An 18,094-nucleotide genomic window follows, 5' to 3' on the forward strand; every position below is an offset into this window, starting at 1 on the left:
CCTACACCCACTCGGCTCAGGCCCAGCCCGTGACGCCCCTGGTTTCAGCTCCGGGAAGCGGACACCGGCAGAGGCTTGAGTAGGGGAACTTGGATCCCCCACATCGCTGAAAGGTCAGCGTGCACAGTCTGGCCACCCGGCTGCAGGACCGTCTTTGCTAGAATCCTCGGGCGTGTCCCAGCCGGTGTGATATTGACCCTCAGTGGAGGAACTTGTGAACCCCGCAGTCCGCGCACCTTAACAATGGGCTCCTAACGTTGGCTGTGTAAGAAGAGGCGCAAACGGCCGTGGCACCTTACGTGGGAGAAACCTACGCCTCCCTCTTCTCCATCCCAAGATTACACTCCCGGGAACCCTCCGCGGCCACTTCCGCCGTCCCTTCCGCTCGCCCCTTAGCGTGTGGAATTGACGAAGCAGGAACAGTTCCGGGTGGTGGATCCCGCCCATTAGGTTTGTTGGTAGCCCCTCGGGGATTTCCCACACCTCTGCTCTTGGTTCCCGAGCTTCATCCTCAGGATTGGCAGCGTGCACCCCGAGTTCCGTGAGTGCCCTACAGTCACGGCCTCGTCCATTCAGGACGTTCCTCTGCTTGTCACTGTTTTACTCACGAGGGCACAGGCTGCGTCTGAACTCGGAAGCTCTCATGTAGGCACCTCAAGACCATCCATTTTCCTTTCATTCCAACCCACAGGGATAGAGACAAACCCTTACTCTGCTGCTGGGGGACATGGGTTTCACTCTCTGGCCAGAGCTTGGGGCTGAACTTGAGAGGCTCGGTCACCCTCGGCCCTTTCTCCAGGGCGCTGGATGGGAATGGGTTTGTGCTGGTGATTTCTGTGACACTCCCAACCCTCAGTAGTGAGCCTCGGGAGCAGACCCAGCCTGCACGTGGGAAGGGTTTTCCAACTAGACGTGCTCTCATTTCTCTTCACATCCTCAGATTTGCCTTCTGAGATTTGCCCTCCTTTAGGGAGAGCACTCAGGAGATCCAGGAAAATGACCACGGAGCTCCTGAAAGCCAAAAAAGAGGTGAGAATATGCGTAAAATTACATCTTGGCTGTCGAGAGAATGAATACGTTCCCTTTTCTTGCTTTGGAGGCTGCTTTATTGGTAGTTGGGCAAAGCTCACTTTCTGGGTCCTGGAGGGGTGGCTCATTAATACGTGGAGTCCCTCAACATTTCCTTCTGCCCCATCCATGCTTCAGTCATTTTCTAATTAAGTTAATTGTGAACAGCTCACATGGGGCATAAAAAAAACCCAACAACAACAGGGACGTCCAGGCTTAATTGTGCGGTGATAAAGATGAAAGGCAGGGACGACATAGTAGCCTGTGGCCTGAAGTGGCTAAGGAGGACTTCTAGGAGTAGGGCTGTCTGAACAACCCCTGAGAATCTGTTAAACTGAGGAGTTGGTGAAGACATACCAGTGGGAAGGGCTGGTTAGTCTAAGGCTGGGCCACTAAGCTCACTGCCCTTAACACAATGTGGGAAGATTGTATTTTAGGTTGATATTAAAATATGTACTTATGAAAATACAGACTAGCCACCCATACTTGGAACAGAGAGGAGTTTGCTATGGTCTGACCTGAATTTAACATTTGTGAGCATTTTCAGCATCTGGCAGTAGGGAGATTTCGCCAAAAATTCTGGATTGCTTGCCTCTCTGAAAATAAACTGCATTGTATTCTGGTGTAGGGGAATTTGAGCTGAATGGTGTCTCCATCATTTGGACAGGTCCTGCAGAGTCTGTTTGTACTTTCCCTAGTATCTTCCATACAAAAGTTGAAACTATTGACAACTAACATTTTGCCTGTCTCTCTCATATTCATTACCTACTTGGCCCCTGAAGGATTTTCATTTTCCACCTTTGAGTCTGGGTGGCCAGGTTGAGTGCCCAGCTGAGGAGTGTAGACTTTGAGTAGATGGGTTTTGAAAGATGTTGAGAAGGAATTTGATGTAGGAAATCAGAGATATAGGCATATAGGAACTGAAGGGGAAACTGTCTAACCCCAGAGAATGGTGACTGTGATGACTTAGACTTAAGTGAATGTGACTAACACTTATTGAGCACCAACACAGTTGCCAGACTGGTTTACTATCATTTTTGATATGCACTAACTTGGTTTTTTCAGATCTGCCTTCACTGTCTTGATTTATTCTTAATCTTGGTCTCTGTAGTAAAGATTTACAATTTCCTAGGCATTCTCAGAACAACTTTGAGAGTTCTGTGTTTCTCATTTTTAAAATAGTTTATTCATTTGAAAAGTGTCAGTACCAAGAATGTGTAAAAAATCTGGGGGCATTTCCAAAGGTAACATTGAATCTTTTATGTGTACTTTCTTCACCACTCATAATGTTAATAGGAAAGCATTCTGATTTTTCTGGGAAAAGCCAGAAATTTGTATGAGCTGACTTTTTCCTTTTCCTGTGAACTTCCTGATGTTCAGGCTGGTTTTAGAAAAGGCAGAGGAACCAGAGATCAAATTGCCAACATCCGCTGGATCATAGAAAAAGCAAGAGAGTTCCAGGAAAACATCCATTTCTGCTTTATTGACTATGCCAAAGCCTTTGACTGTGTGGATCACAATAAACTCAGGAAAATTCTGAAAGAGATGGGAATACCAGACCACCTAACCTGCGTCTTGAGAAATCTGTATGCAGGCCAGGAAGCAACAGTTAGAACTGGACATGGAACAACAGACTGGTTCCAAATAGGAAAAGGAGTACGTCAAGGCTATATATTGTCACCCTGCTTATTCTGTGCAGAGTACATCATGAGAAACGCTGGACTGGAAGAAACACAAGCTGGAATCAAGATTGCTGGGAGAAATATCAATAACCTCAGATATGCAGATGACACCACCCTTATGGCAGAAAGTGAAGAGGAACTAAAAAGCCTCTTGATGAAAGTAAAAGAGGAGAGTGAAGAAGTTGACTTAAAGCTCAACATTCAGAAAACGAAGATCATGGCATCCGGTCCCATCACTCCATGGGAAATAGATGGAGAAACAGTGGAAATAGTGTCAGACTTTATTTTTGGGGCTCCAAAATCACTGCAGATGGTGACTGCAGCATGAAATTAAAAGATGCTTACTCCTTGCAAGAAAAGTTATGACCAACCTAGATAGCATATTGAAAAGCAGAGACATTACTTTGCCGACTAAGGTCCATCTAGTCAAGGCTATGGTTTTTCCAGTAGTCATGTATGGATATGAGAGTTGGACTGTGAAGAAGAATTGATGCTTTTGAACTGTGGTGTTGGAGAAGACTCTTGAGAGTCCCTTGGACTGCAAGGAGATCCAACCAGTCCATTCTGAAGGAGATCAGCCCTGGGATTTCTTTGGAAGGAATGATGCTAAAGCTGAAACTCCAGTACTTTGGCCACCTCATGCGAAGAGTTGACTCACTGGAAAAGACTTTGATGCTGGGAGGGATTAGGGGCAGGAGAAGAAGGGGACGACAGAGGATGAGATGGCTGGATGGCATCACTGACTCGATGAACGCGAGTCTGCGTGAACTCTGGGAGTTGGTGATGGACAGGGAGGCCTGGTGTGCTGTGATTCATGGGGTCGTAAAGAGTTGGACACAACTGAGCGACTGAACTGAACTGAACTGAAGACTTAAAAAAAAAGCATTATGAAAACTTGATCAAAGTGCACAAGCATTTGAATGGATAAGTGGTTTAGGATGAAACCTCTGTTCCTAAAGGAGTACCTGGCACACATGATATGTTTGGTGCATAACCTTAAATAAATTAATTTGAAGGAACTAAGTCACAAGGGAGTTTCTGTTGTTTGTTTTGATGTGTTATTTGGGGCATATCATTAACCACATTTCAGGGGGGTTGGGAGGAATTCCAGGTATTCTAATATACATGACATCTGAATTCCACAAAACAACTTAAGAAAATCCACAGTAGGATGTTAATTATCACCACCTGAGAGGATAAATTAGACTTTGTAACAAATGAGTTGGATTGGTAGGCACATGATGTTACTAATTCTTAGCATTTTCTCGGTTGATTCTGTTGAACAAATTTGCTGAATGTATACTGTTTACAGAAACTAGATAGACTACATTCAATGACAGATAAAATACAGCCTGCACTTCTATGAGTCTTCCACTTTATTTTTAGATTTTTTTATGTTGGTATTTGGTTTAATTTTACACATACACACCGATGGAGCTTCCCAGGTGGCACAGTGATAAAAGAATCCACCTGCCAACGCAGAAGACAGGAGACATGGGTTCATTTCCTGGGTTGGGAAGATCTCCTGGAGGAGAAAATGGCAACTCACTCCAGTATTCTTGCCTGGAAAATTCCATGGACAGAAGAGCCTGGCAAGATACAGTCCATGGAATTGCAAAGAGTTGGATGGGACTGAGTGACCGAGCATACATGCACACACACATCCCTACATGTATACATTTTGACAAATCTTAATGACAAGATCCTATTGTTTTAAAGCTACTGACAGTGTATCTACTCAGACCCATTTTCTTTCTTTCTTTTTTTAAGGTTTATTTATTTTTGGCTGCACTGGTTCTTCGTTACTGCGAGAACTTTCTCTGCTTGCAGTGAGCAGGGCTGCTCTTTCTTGCGATATATGGGCTTCTCATTACAGTAGCTTCTCTTGTTGCAGAGCACAGGCTCTAGGGTGCATAGGCTTTGGAGTTGTGGTGCATGGGCTTAGTTGCCACTCGGCATGTGGGATCTTCCCGGAGCAGGAATCGAACCTGTGTCCCTTGGATAGGGAGGTGGATCCTTAACCACTGGACCACCAGGGAAAACTGCAGACCCATTTTCTAATAGGTGAAGGAACAGCCAGAATTTATCCCACTGAAAGTGATTTCTGTAATAGTGCTTTGAATGAATGATCCTATTGACTGTTTTCCAATTGAGGGAAACATTTAACTTGTTCCCAGTGTTTAACTGTTGCAGATAATGCTTCTGTGATCAACTTTGTGCATGAAATTCTTTTATAGATTGGTATTTATCCTCAAAAATATGACAAGGTGAAGAGAAATAAATGTTTTAAAGCAGTGACCACTCTGGTTGGAGCTTTCTAACCCCGTCTGTTCTAAAACATTTGATTTTATCAGTTATCTCTTCTTTGTTTGAGAGTCCCTTTTCACATCACGTTTTGCTTTACATGTTGCACTTTTTTTGTTTTTGTTATACTGTGCAGTGTTACATTCTCAGGATAGACCTGCTAGTATAGATCTTTTTCTTCTCTCATGTGAGTGTTCACCATAATGTCCCAATTTGTTTCCCCATGTTGATATGTTCCTTTGTTACTCATTGTATCTGTAATCCTCATTCCCCTTGAACATTAAAGTTATATCAGTTTTCTGTTCAGAATACTTCCTTTGGTGTGTCATAACAGTGTCTTAGATATTCAGGGCAGTCGTCACTTCAAATGTATTCTGTTTCTGACATCATATTCTAATTATTCATTCTGAAAGCATGTTTATTGACACCAAAGTGGAATATACATATACATCATATACATCTTTAATTTAGATAAATTCACTTTTTAGGCACTTGGCTGGAAAAAAAGAGAAAAATAACTTTCAAGTCATTCAGATGACTCTATCCTTTATCATCTAATGACTTTATGCCTGAAAGTGAGTGAGAAATGGGAAGACTGAATCTGTTGCTCTCTAAATCTGTCTCCTTGATCCAGGAAATCCTGCCTGTCCTTTAAGATCATATTGCCCTCTCATGACACTGTCTCTGATCTCTCTATCCTACAGTGACCTCTCTTGAGATTCCTCTGACGTGGTGATTCACAACCATGACTATTCTTAGGAGCTCTTAAAGGTATAAAAGTCGTATCCCTAAAGAGTCTGACTTTATTGATTTGCAGTGGGACCATGCTGGGGGCACTTGATATTACAATCAGTTGTTCAGTCACTCAGTTTGCAACCCCGTGGACTGCATGCAGCACACCAGGCTTCTCTGTCCTTCACTATATCCCAGAGTTTGCTTAAACTCATGTCTATTGTGTTGATGATGCCATCCAACCATCTCATCCTCTGTCGTCCCTGTTTCCTCCTGCCCTCAATCTTTCCCAGCATCAGGATCTTTTGCAATGAGTCAGCTCTTTGGATCAGAGGCCAAAGTATTGGTGCTTCAGCTTCAGCATCAGTCCTTCCAATAAATATTCAGGGTTGATTTCCTTTAGGATTGACTGGTTTGATCTGCTTGCTGTCCAAGGGACTCTCAAGAATCTTTTCCTGGTCCAGTGGCTTAAGAATCTGCTTGCCAATGCAGGGGATATAGGTTTGATCCCTAGTCTGGGAAGATTCCGCATGCCTGAGCACCACAGCTACAGAAGTCTTGAGTGTCTAGAGCCCGGGCTCTGCAGCAAGAGAAGCCACCTCAATGAGAAACCTGTGTACTGCAAAAAATAGCCCCCACTCGCCGCAAGTAGAGAAACCCTGTGTGCAGCAACGAAGACCCAGTGCAGCTATAAATAAATACATAAATAAATAAATAAATAAATAAATAAATAAATAAAAATTTAACAACAACAACAAAAAGTCTTCTTCAGCACCACAATTCAAAAGCATCAATTCTTTGGTGCTCAGCCTTCTTTATGGTCCATCTCTCACATCTATACCTGACTACTGGAAAAACCATAACTTCCTGTAAGATGTTCCAAAAAAACTTCAACAAACTTTTTGGCCAACCCAGTACTTCCATTCCTCAGGCTTGGGGAGAGCAAGTGGCAGAGTGAGGCGGTAGGGGGAAGGACTGAGCCCTGCCGTGAAGTATACATAGTGCTGGGTCATTCACCCTTGCCCTAGAGGCTGAGCTGCTTCATGTAGAACGTTAATGCATAGACCAAATAGTCTCTCACATTCTTCAAAGTCAGCAAGAAGATTATATTTTTACTTTAATTCTTTGTGTATGATGTCCTCCTCCTCTTCCTGCCTACATTCAAAACTCCCATTGTGAAAGAACTTCTGTTTTGCTTTTATCCTCTGTAGCAGCACGCCTAGCATGCTGACAGTGATGGGTGCACAACAATGCTGGCTGGATAGAGATGGGAGAATAATGGTCTCTGAATTCTTGGCACCAAGGACATGTAGCGGAGGAGAAAAATTCTTTTTTTCATTGGGTATAAATTAGACAAAAGACATTTTTGTGAGAAAAACAATCAGAAGTTTATTAATATGTGCATCATGCATACACAAGGGAGTACTCAGTGATGGGTAACTCAGAAGGGATGGTTAGGACTTGAGTTTATATAGCATCTTAACAAAATAACAATAACTTTTTAAAGATGTGACAAGATAAAGGAAAAGGACTTTGAATTTCTAGAGCAGCAATTGTGGGAAGGTATAATAAATATATGGGGGAACTAATGGAAGAAAAGGGCCAGTTAGTAAATGTTTGCTACGTAGATTCCTCTGGTGGGGTCTGTGGGCAGATAAGGGTCTAGAGTTGTCTCTGATGATTAATTTCTGTCCTTCATAAAATTGGGAAAAGGGACCCCTTTACAAATTAATGTTGTGCTTTTAGGCAAATGGGAAAGCGCAGAGAGCTTTTCTTCTGTCTGCTTATTAATTGCCTTCAGCTCAAAATAATTGTTTTATGCCAAAGTGGCATATTTGGGACTGGTGTATTGTTACCCTTTATTCATCATCCATAGTAAAATCCAATGGACAGAGGGGCCTGATGGGCTGCTCTCCATAGGGTCACAAAGAGTTGGACATGACTGAAGCAACTTAGCGCAGAACGTAGTAAAGTCTAGAAATCTTCCCCACCTCCTCAGAGATGCTTTTTGTCCCCTCATCCTGCAGTGTGGACTGGGTGGACTCCTGGATGAACAGGGGTGTGTTTTGTATTAAAAGGCATTCGTGGCATTCCAAGATGTGGCTGTTGGCTTCACCCAGGAGGAGTGGAAATTGTTGAGCCCTGCTCAGAGGACCCTGCACACGGAGGTGATGCTGGAGACTTACAACCACTTGGTCTCACTAGGTAAGAATGGCTTTCCCTTAGCACTTAAAATCTGGCTTTCAGAATATTTTCTATACATCATGAAGAAAGGCTACTCACAATGCAGCTTTGTCTTAGGGTTGAGCTTAAAAAGAATAATTTACCTTTGTCCTCACGGTACATCTGGATTCAGTAGAGTTGAAAACAGATAGATTTATTCATATTGTATATGCCACTCTGCATTTTCAGGTCTCTTTCCTAAGTCAGGGGCTTTTTTTCTTTTTTTAAATTTTATCTTGCCCCAAACCTAGCAGATTTTTCAGTTAGTAATTATTGATAGGCTCTTTCTCTGATTGGAGTTTCCTTTTAGTACTCAACCCTTCGACTGCAGAGAGTTCACTATTCATGGGCCCTTTGTCCCACCCTCTTGGTTCTTTCCACCCCACCCTGCCATTTTGGCTGGGTTCTAGAATGGCCCCCTTAAACGCATAACCAGAAGTCTCTTTGTTTCCTTTCCTTATGAGCAGACATTCTGTTTTCCAAACTGGAACTCATTTGTCAGCTGGAACAAGGGGAAAAGCCCTGGATAGAGGAGAGGCAACGTTCACTGGGTCTGTGTCCAGGTGAGTGCGACAGGGTAGTTGGGACCGTCCACAGCATGGCAGGTAGGGAAGGAGGAGGTACTTTTAGGTACCGGGAGGTAGAGCTTTTCTAGGCCTCTTGGCCCTGGTAAGGCTGCCTGGCATGACCTCCTTTCCAGAATATTATCATCTCAGGTAAGGGAGGGGGACTTCTCTGGCTTCTTTGTCTCTCCTCCACCAGAAGGCTTGCCTTCCTCTCACTTAGCTTGTGTTCTGCAGGGGACACTTGTGACCAATTCAGCCTGCTGCCATTTTCAGAAAAGGGCTTCATCCTATTTATTTTTTTCATCTTCTCTATTTATTTTGTAGTTTAAATATTCACCTGTAGTTTATGTTGTTTTTTTCTAAATAGACACCCCTCCCATCTAGGCTGCCACATAACACTGAGTAGAGTTCCATGTGCTGTCCTTGTTGGTTATCCATTTTGAATATAACAGTGTGTACATGACCATCCCATACTCACTAACTGTCCCTTCCCACCAGCAACCATAAGTTCATTTTCTAAGTCTGTGAGTCTCTTTCTGTTTTGTAAGGAAGTTCATTTTTATCAGGAAATTACAAAAATTCTGCAAAAATAGTACAAAAAACACCTTTGTATCCTCTACACACACACATATTACATATTATCCTTTACATACACACATGGCATATATATATACAAAATGGCATCATAAAATCACTTACTATTTTACCCAGTTTGCTTTATCATTGGCATATGTGTCTCTTGTGAGCATGCTCTCCCTTCTCCCCCCACCATATGTGTGTGTATATATTTATATATATCTTTATGTATATATATTTGGGTATGCAGGTTCACATATGGATGTGTGTTAAAAGATTTTCTAAGAATGGTGATATTTTCATATAACCATGGTATAGTTATCAATTTAAGTCTGTGGCTTGTCCTTTCATTCTGTTAATGGTGTCCTTTCAAGCATAACTTGATGCTTCATGATGATGATGTTCAGTTTGAAATTTTGATAATGTTCAGTTTAACAATTTTTTAAATTAATTGTGCTTTTGGTGGCATAACTAAGAAGTTTGCTTAACTCAGGGCCACGTACATTTTTTTTTTTCCCTTTGGTTTCTTCTAGAAGTTTTATACTCTTAGCTTTTACACTTAAGCCTGTGATCCACTTTTAGTTGATTTTATTTTTTGGTCATACTGCATGGCTTGTGATATTTTAGTTAGCATTGAGAGCTCAGAGTCTAACCACTGGACCACCAGGGAATTCCCTGTCTAATTGTTTCTATTATTGAGAATAGAATACTGAAATTTCCAATATTATTGTTGAATTATCAAATTCTTTTTTTTAGTTCTATAAGTTTTTGTTTCATGTATTTGGGGGCTCTTTTAAATTGTGTATACCTTTATAATTGTTAAATCATTCTGATTTATTGCCCTTTTGTCTTTAGGAAGTGTCCATCTTTTTCTCTAGCAATAATCCTCGTCTTGAAACCTACTTTGTCTGTAATTAATATAGTAGCCATTCCAGTTCTCTGGTGATTATTGTTTGCATGGTATATCTTTTTTTCATCCTTTACTTTTAACCTACTTGTGTTTTTTGGATCCCAAATGTGTCCCATGTTAATAACACATTGTTTGATATTGCTTTTTTAATCTAGTGGGATAACCTCTGCCTTTTGTTTGGAGTGTTCAATTTGTTCATATTTAATATAATGATTAATATAGCTAAATCTGCCATTTTGCTATTTTAAAAAATATGTCTCAGGTCTATTTTTATACCCCCTTTTATGGCATCTTTTTTTTTAATTTAAATGTACTATTTTAATTCCACTCTTGATTTTAAATTTGTTTTGGAGTTATTTTCTTTTTCTTTTCTTTATAAATTATTCATTTTAGTTGGAGGCTAATTACTTCACAATATTGTAGTGGTTTTGCCATACATTGACATGAATCAGCCATGGGTGTACATGTGTTCCCCATCCTGAACCCCCCTCCCACCTCCCCCCCCATCCCATCCCTCTGGGTCATCCCACTGCACTAGCCCTGAGTACCCTGTCCCATGTATCGAACCTAACTGGTGATCTGTTTCACATATGATAATATACATGTTTCAATGCCATTCTGCAGTTATTTTCTTAATGCTGCTCTAGGAAATAAAATATACACATTAGTTTATCCCAATCTACTTATAATTAATACTAACTTAGTTCCAATAAAATATTTATGTATATATTATAAAGCCCACAATATAGTATTATATTTATTGCCTTTATAATAGTTTTATGTGTTTTAGAGAAATTGAGAGAATAATATACATGCATTGTCTTTTATATTTACCCAAAGATATTTAATAGTTTCAGTGGTCCTCATTTCTTCTTGTGGATTTGACTTAGTATCAGTATATCTGGTGTCAATTTCTTTTCAGCCTGAAGGACTTATTAAGTATTTCTTATAAGTTATGTCCGCTGGCAGCAGATATTCTGAGTACTTGTTAATCTGAGAATATCTTTGTCAGTTTCATTTTTCAGGGCTAGGTTTGTGAGAGTTCTTCATTGATAGAAAGCGAAAGCGAAGTCGCTCAGTCGTGTCCAGCTCTTAGCGACCCCATGGACTGCAGCCTACCAGGCTCCTCCATCCATGGGATTTTCCAGGCAAGAGTACTGGAGTGGGGTACCATTGCCTTCTCCTGATTGATAGAAGTCTTTCCTTTTTTATTTCAGCACCTTAAATATGTTATTCCACTGCCTTCTGGTCTCCATTGTCTCTGATAAGAAATTGTTGTTGTTCACTCTCTAAATCATGTCCAACTCCTAGTGACCCCATGGGCTGTAGTATGCCAGGCTTCTCTGTCCTTCACTATCTCCCTGAGTTTGTGCAAACTCATGTCCTTTGAGTCAGTGATGCCATCCAACCATCTCATCTTTTGTTGCCCTCTTCTCCTTTTGCCCTCAATCTTTCCCAACATCAGAGTCTTTTCCAGTGAGTTAGCTCTTCATATCAGGTAATCAAAGATGAGAAGTTAACACTAGTCATATTGTTTTTCCTCTTGTACATGTTGAGTCATTTTTCTTTTGCTGCTTTCAAGATTTTCCTTTTGTCTTTTTTTCCCTGATGGCCAACATTTTGGCTATGATGTATCTAGCTAGGGCTGTCTTTATGTTTATTTGTGGGTTTGTTGAGCTTCTTAGATATGTAGATGAATGTTTCTCATTCAATTTGGAACTTTTAAAGCTATAATTTCTTCAGATACTTTTTCTGCTCCTTTCTCTCTGTCTTCACCTTCTTGAGTTACCATTACACATAGGTTTGGTTTACTTGATGGTGTCTTACAGGTTTCTGGGACTCTGTTTTTCTTCCGCCTTTCTTTAACTCTTCTCTTCGGTTTTTAGGTGATTTCTATTGATTTATCTTCAGGTTCACTGGTTCTGTTTCAAAGCCAAATATGCTGTTGTATCTCTCTAGTAACTTTGTAATTTTAGTTATTTTACTTTTTAATTTCAGAATTTCCTTTTGTTTCTTATTAATAGTTTCTGTTCTTGGGACTTCCCTGCTGGTCCATTGGTTAAGACTGCATGCTTCCAGTGTGAGGGGCATTGGGTCTGATCTCTGATCTAGGAACTAAGATCTCGTCTGCTGCATGGTACAGCAAAAAAAAAAAAAAAAAAAAGTTCTTATTCTTTATTGATATTCTCCATTTTAAGTTATAGTACTTACCTTTAATTTTTCACATATTATTTTCTTTAGTTCTTTGAATATATTCATAATATCAGCTTTGAAGTCTTTTTTTGTCCCTAAATCAGTATTCTATTGGCTGCAATTTTTTTTCTTAACTATGTCACTCTTTCCTGTTTCTTTGAAAACTGGATATAATAGGTATTATATTATAGCCATACAAAAAACAGATTGCAGGCTGGATTTGGTCCACTGATCAAGTTTACTGTTTCCTACAATAAAAATGTGATGCATAAAGTGAAATGCAAAATAGATCTTGGGACGGATGGCTGAGTGGGAGATAGCTTGTGATGTAAACATACTATGAATGACCAGTGGGCAAAGCAGAATGGCCAAGGCAGCCCTACCTATGACTGAAAGCATTCTTTGTTTAGCAGGATCAAAGCTAGAAATTTAGCCTTGTCTCACCTGTCCTTTGGCATTCTCTTACCAGCAAGCCCTCATCCAGCATGTGTGGTTCAGTCATCTCCCTCAGTTATTCTCAAGCTTAGGTGCATGAAATCATCTCCATTCAGGGAAACACTGTTCAGAAGATCACAGACAGCAGCAGAAGCAACTCTCTGATCAAACCTGCTCGAGCCACCAAGCAGAAATTCGAGAGAGAGAAGAAGATTCCAAGCTTTTGTTCAGAAGAATAAGCAAAAGCAGCACTTCAAAGGCAATCTCCAGCCCCCTGGAAGAACAGCCAGTAACATCCAAGGAAGACAACACAGTGGTGGATATAGGGCCCAACCTGGCCCAGAGGACAGACCTCGAGGAAACAGACAAAATATTATGTGGTTTAGAAATCTCAAGATTTGGAGCAATCAAATATGGAGAGTTTGAGCTAGGCTTTATCAAGGAGTCAAACCAGCTCAGCCTCCAGAAGACACACACAAGAGAGACCGCTTACATGTACACTGAGTGGGGACAAAACTTCAGCAGTATATCAGTCCTCATCAAAAACCAAAGGACACATTCTGGGCAAAAGCCTTATGTATGCACGGAATGTGGATGAGGCTTTACCTGGAAGTCAAACCTCAGCACACACCAGAGGATACACTCTGGCAAGAAATCATATATGTGCAAGGAGTGTGGACGAGGCTTTACTTGGAAATCAAACCTATTCACTTATCAGAGGACATACTCAGGGCTCAAGCCTTATGTGTGCAAGGTGTGGCCAGAGCTTTAGCCTGAAGTTAAATCTTGTCACACACCAGAGGGCGCACTCTGGGGAGAGGCCTTACATTTGCAAGGAGTGTGGACATGGCTTTCACCAGTATTCACACCTCAACAGACATAAGAGGACACACTCAGGAGAGAGGCCTTATGTTTGCAGGGAGTGTGAGCAAGGCTTTAGCCAGAAGTCACACCTCATTCGACACTTAAGGACACACACAGGAGAGAAACCTTATGTGTTCACAGAATGTGGGAGTCATTTTAGCTGGAAATAAAACCTCAAGACACACCAGAGGACACACTCAGGGGTTAAACCTTACATGTGCCTAGAGTGTGGGCAGCACTTTAGTCTGAAATCAAACCTCAAGAAACACCAGAGGTCACACACAGGGGAGAAGCTATTCGTATGCAAGGAATGTGGGAGAGCCTTTACCCGGAAGTCAACCCTCATCACACACCAGAGGACACACTCAGGGGAGAAGCCATTTGTATGCAGGGAGTGCAGGCGAGGCTTTAATGATAAGTCTGCTCTTGTCTCACACACCAGAGAACACATTCAGGGGAAAAACCTTTCATATGCAGGGAGTGTGGTAGAAGGTTTAGCCAGAAGCCAAACCAGTTTAGGCACAAGAGGGCACACTCAGGGGATAGCCCCTTTGTGTGCAGGGAGTATGGACAAGAGTTTTATGATAAGCTAACTTTCATTATACACCAGAGGGCATGCTCAGGGGGGAAACCTCATGTGTGCAAGGAGTGTGGGCAAGGCTTTAGCCGTCAGTCACACCTCATTAGCCATCATAGGATACATTCAGGAGAGAAGCCTTAAATTTGTAGTAAGTGTGGGTGAGGCTTTCTTTGGAAATCAAACCTCATCAGACATCAGAGGACACATTCAGAAGAGACACCTTGTATGTACAACCAGTGAAACCTTTAGCCACTAGTCACACTGCACAAGACAACGGAAGTCCCATCCAGGGCTGTAGCTTCAGTAATAAGTCAGCCATTGGCTGACAATAAAACAGAGACATCTATGTGTGATGGGAGTGTTCATGAGACTAATGGTAAGGGTCAGTATCTCCATTCCACCTGAAGGAGAATTGTTGCTGGCCTGTTTTCAACAGCTCTGGTTTTCCCTACTGGGCATGGTAGATTTTGGAAGATCTCTCAGGTAACTTGATGGAGAGAGTACTTAAGTAGGTTGAAATTAAAGAATTTATATGATTCCAATATACTTCCCAAGTATACTTGAACACTCCTTCCACAGTATCCTGGATGTTGTAACAGCAGTTTTAAAGCCCATGTCTTGATGTCTGTTTGACTTGAGAACAAGAGACAGAAACCATGGCTGATTTAATGCTGGTTCCACAGAGCATGACCCAGCAGAGTCAGCTTCAGTGAAAGTTTGGAATATGGTCAGCTCATGGGGATAAGAGATAATGCATGGGTAGAGGGTTTTGTTATACAAAGGGCTGACAGGTAAGAAAGATTGTAAGTATTCTAGCTCTGAGTTTGGGAAGAGTTATCCATTTTTGGAAATATCATTTCTTTGCTTGCTTCCTGGGACTCTCTGGTTTCCAGGTTGAATCCATACTGTAGATACTTTTGTTGACTGGGTATATTTAGACTAGAAATGTATTATGTAGTGTTATAAAGAAAATATGCACACATATACAGAAATATAAAATGAAATTATTTTCTATTCTTTTTTGAGTTACAATATCCCATTAGTAATTATTTGGTTTAAATTTTTCCAACCTTTGTAAAATATACTACTTTTTTGGTTGAGAATAGTCTCTTTTTGGAAATGGCAGTTTCCCACAAATTTCCTTAGAATCTTGTCCCAAGGCCCAGTTTTTTTTCATGAAACTTAACTAAATGATTGTGAATTATATTTGGAAAATAAGTTTTCTAAGGATAGGAAAATATAGGAATTTTATTATAACTTATTTTCTTGATTTGTGTATAGGTATTTAGAATAGATCTGAAAGCCATAGAAAAACAAAGTATATGGGTAGTTAGAAAGTGGTGAAGCAGGATTTCAAGTTCAGTACTCAGTGCTTGGCTTTCAGTTTTGTTGTTGTTCAGTCATTCAGTTGTGTCCAACTCTTTGCAACCCCATGGACTGCAGCACAGGCTTCTCTGTCCTTCATTACCTCCCAGAGTTTGCTCAAACTTATGTCCATTGAGTTGATGATGCCATCCAACCGTCTCATTCTCTGTCATCCTGTTCTCCTCATGCCCTCAATCTTTCCCAGCATCAGGGTCTTTTCCATTGAGTCGGCTCTTCTCATCAGGTGACCAAAGTATTGGAGCTTCAGCATCAGTCCTTCCAGTGAATAATCAGGGTTTGTTTTCCTTTAGGATTGACTGGTTTGTTCTCCTTACTGTCCAAGGGACTCTCAAGAGACTTTCAGTTTATGGAAAAAATAAACAGTGGTCTCAAAGCCTTGATAGCCAAAGGAGATAGAGTTAGATTCACTGTCTCAAATAATATGAGGTGTAAAAGTCTTAATTTTTATTCAAAATCTTAAGTTTGAGTGGAGTGAGCAGAACCTGGTGAAAAATTATGAAATACTATCTTTGATGGAGCAGTTGGCCTGGCCTCCCCCTCTTAGCCCTCCCTGTGGTAAATCTTGACCTCATGCTCTTACATTTCCTCAACAGAAAAATATCTTTTGAGTTTTAATCACTTTAGGTCTTAGAACTTAATAACTCTTTTCCATAAAATCATGTCATGTCACAAACATAAGGATTCCAAAATTAAACATGCCTTTTACTGTTTTTTAACTTTCAGAAGGAACACTTCCATTTTCAGTGTAATTGATTCATAAAAATGAAAGATTTTTGCCACAAACTGTTTAAAACTCTCAACAGGAAAAAATAGAGCACTTCTGGTGTATGAAGCCTTAAATAGACTGAAAATAGATACAAACCTTGGGAAACATTTTTATGGAGCAGCAACCAAACAGAAAGTCCTGGAAATGTTCTGAGAAAGGGGTAGAAAGAAGCCCTATACTTTGGTGCTCCCCACGCCCACTGATTCTTAAACCTACATCGGAGCCTTCTGCTTAGAACCTCTCATAAGAGACAAGAGTTAGACAGGTAACCTGAGGTGTCTGCCTGGGCCTAGCATTAAAATCTGTGCAAATCTGGAAACTGATTAGGAAATAAAACACCACATGCTATTCAGATATGGGAATCCTCAGTCTTGTTTTTGCGGGTTTTTTTTTCTAATCTTTGTCTGGCCTAGCTATTCACTACTGCCCCATATTTCATAAGTTGAGGTGATTTAAAACAGGTGTTTAAAACAGACAGAAAAATTGCCCCAGAGCAATCACTACCCATCCTGCCAACCTTCTGGTAAGTAGTAGACTACATTGCAGAAAATTGTGAAGAAAAGATGATAAACAGTATGAAACAATGAATATTGCTTCAAATCTGTAAGTCTGTTACAGTCATCATGGAAATGTTCCATTTTAAAAGGAGTAGCAGTAAATGTTAATGGAACTGTTTCATTTAATTCAATTTTGACTTCTTATTATGGATCATTGGTTCCCTAAGTGTGTGGGGCCCTTTCAAGTGATCTGCATGGTCAAAACAAATTTCATTATAACACTAAGACATTACTTGCTTTTTGCTCAAGTTTGTACTGATGGTGCAAAATCAGTCAGCAATCGTAGGTAAAACTGCTGGTCTCTTAGCATGAATCAAAGCAGTGACACCAAACTGTTGTTCAGTCGCTCAGTTGTGTCAAATTGTGACCCCATGGACTGCAGCAAACTGTACTACTAGCATTATTGTATTTTTTAACCACCCCCTGTTTGTGGTAAAAAATGCAAGTTCCACTTAAGAATGTTCTTCATAAAATAGTAGAATTTTGTTAAATCTTGACCTTTGAGTACAGCAGTTTAAAATTATAATTTAAATTTTGAGATAACTAATGCACAGTTACAAGAAATTATATCAGGAAATCTCATGTATTCTTTACTCAGTTTACTCCAATGGTAATGTCTTATAAAATTATACTATAATATCACAGCCATGATACTAAAATTGGTATGTATACATCTTTTAAACATTTTGTGTGATGAAAAGAGAAATACATGTAAAGTCCTTCAAGCTGAAGTATGAAGCTGTTTCAAGGAGGTGCACTTGTATGATTGTTTAATTTGTGAGCTAAACCAGCCACCTTTTTATGGACACCAATTTTATTTGAAAGATCAGCTGACAAGTTTTGGATAAGGTGAGTCAGACTTGGATGTTTGGTAGACATTTTGTCAAAAATGAAGTGATTTTTTTAAAAATCTGCCAGTGAAGAAAACTGATGGTAATTTCTGTTAATTTGACTTTCAAAGGATCAGAATATTGAAAAACAAGTTACCTGCCACCATGAACTTGACAGTTTGCCAGTACTTAGCCCTTTGTGATAAGATTGGTGATGATATTAATGAGCATGATTTTATAATACCACATAATGAAATATGATGATGGAAGATCTGCCTAATTCATTGAACCAGTATTTTGCAAACAATTAGTACATAATGCTGCAAAATCATCTGTGGGTATATTAAAGTATAAGATAGACATGGATTTTAACAGGATAAAAGCTGGATTCCATGATTTTTGATGAAGTTATCAAAGGATAA

At 40.4% G+C, this 18,094-nt stretch overlaps 1 protein-coding gene across 1 annotated transcript; it reads left to right on the plus strand.

The window, feature by feature from the left end:
* HKR1 (HKR1, GLI-Kruppel zinc finger family member) lies at positions 700–15,583 on the plus strand. The gene is given in 6 exon segments (XM_018063403.1): positions 700–1,029; positions 7,865–7,991; positions 8,477–8,572; positions 12,665–13,442; positions 13,444–13,987; positions 13,990–15,583. Coding segments are annotated over 6 exon segments (1,962 nt in total). The 5' UTR covers positions 700–996; the 3' UTR covers positions 14,374–15,583.

Source organism: Capra hircus, chromosome 18 (genome assembly GCF_001704415.2).
Source record: "Capra hircus breed San Clemente chromosome 18, ASM170441v1, whole genome shotgun sequence".
Classification (NCBI taxonomy): Eukaryota; Metazoa; Chordata; class Mammalia; order Artiodactyla; family Bovidae; genus Capra; species Capra hircus.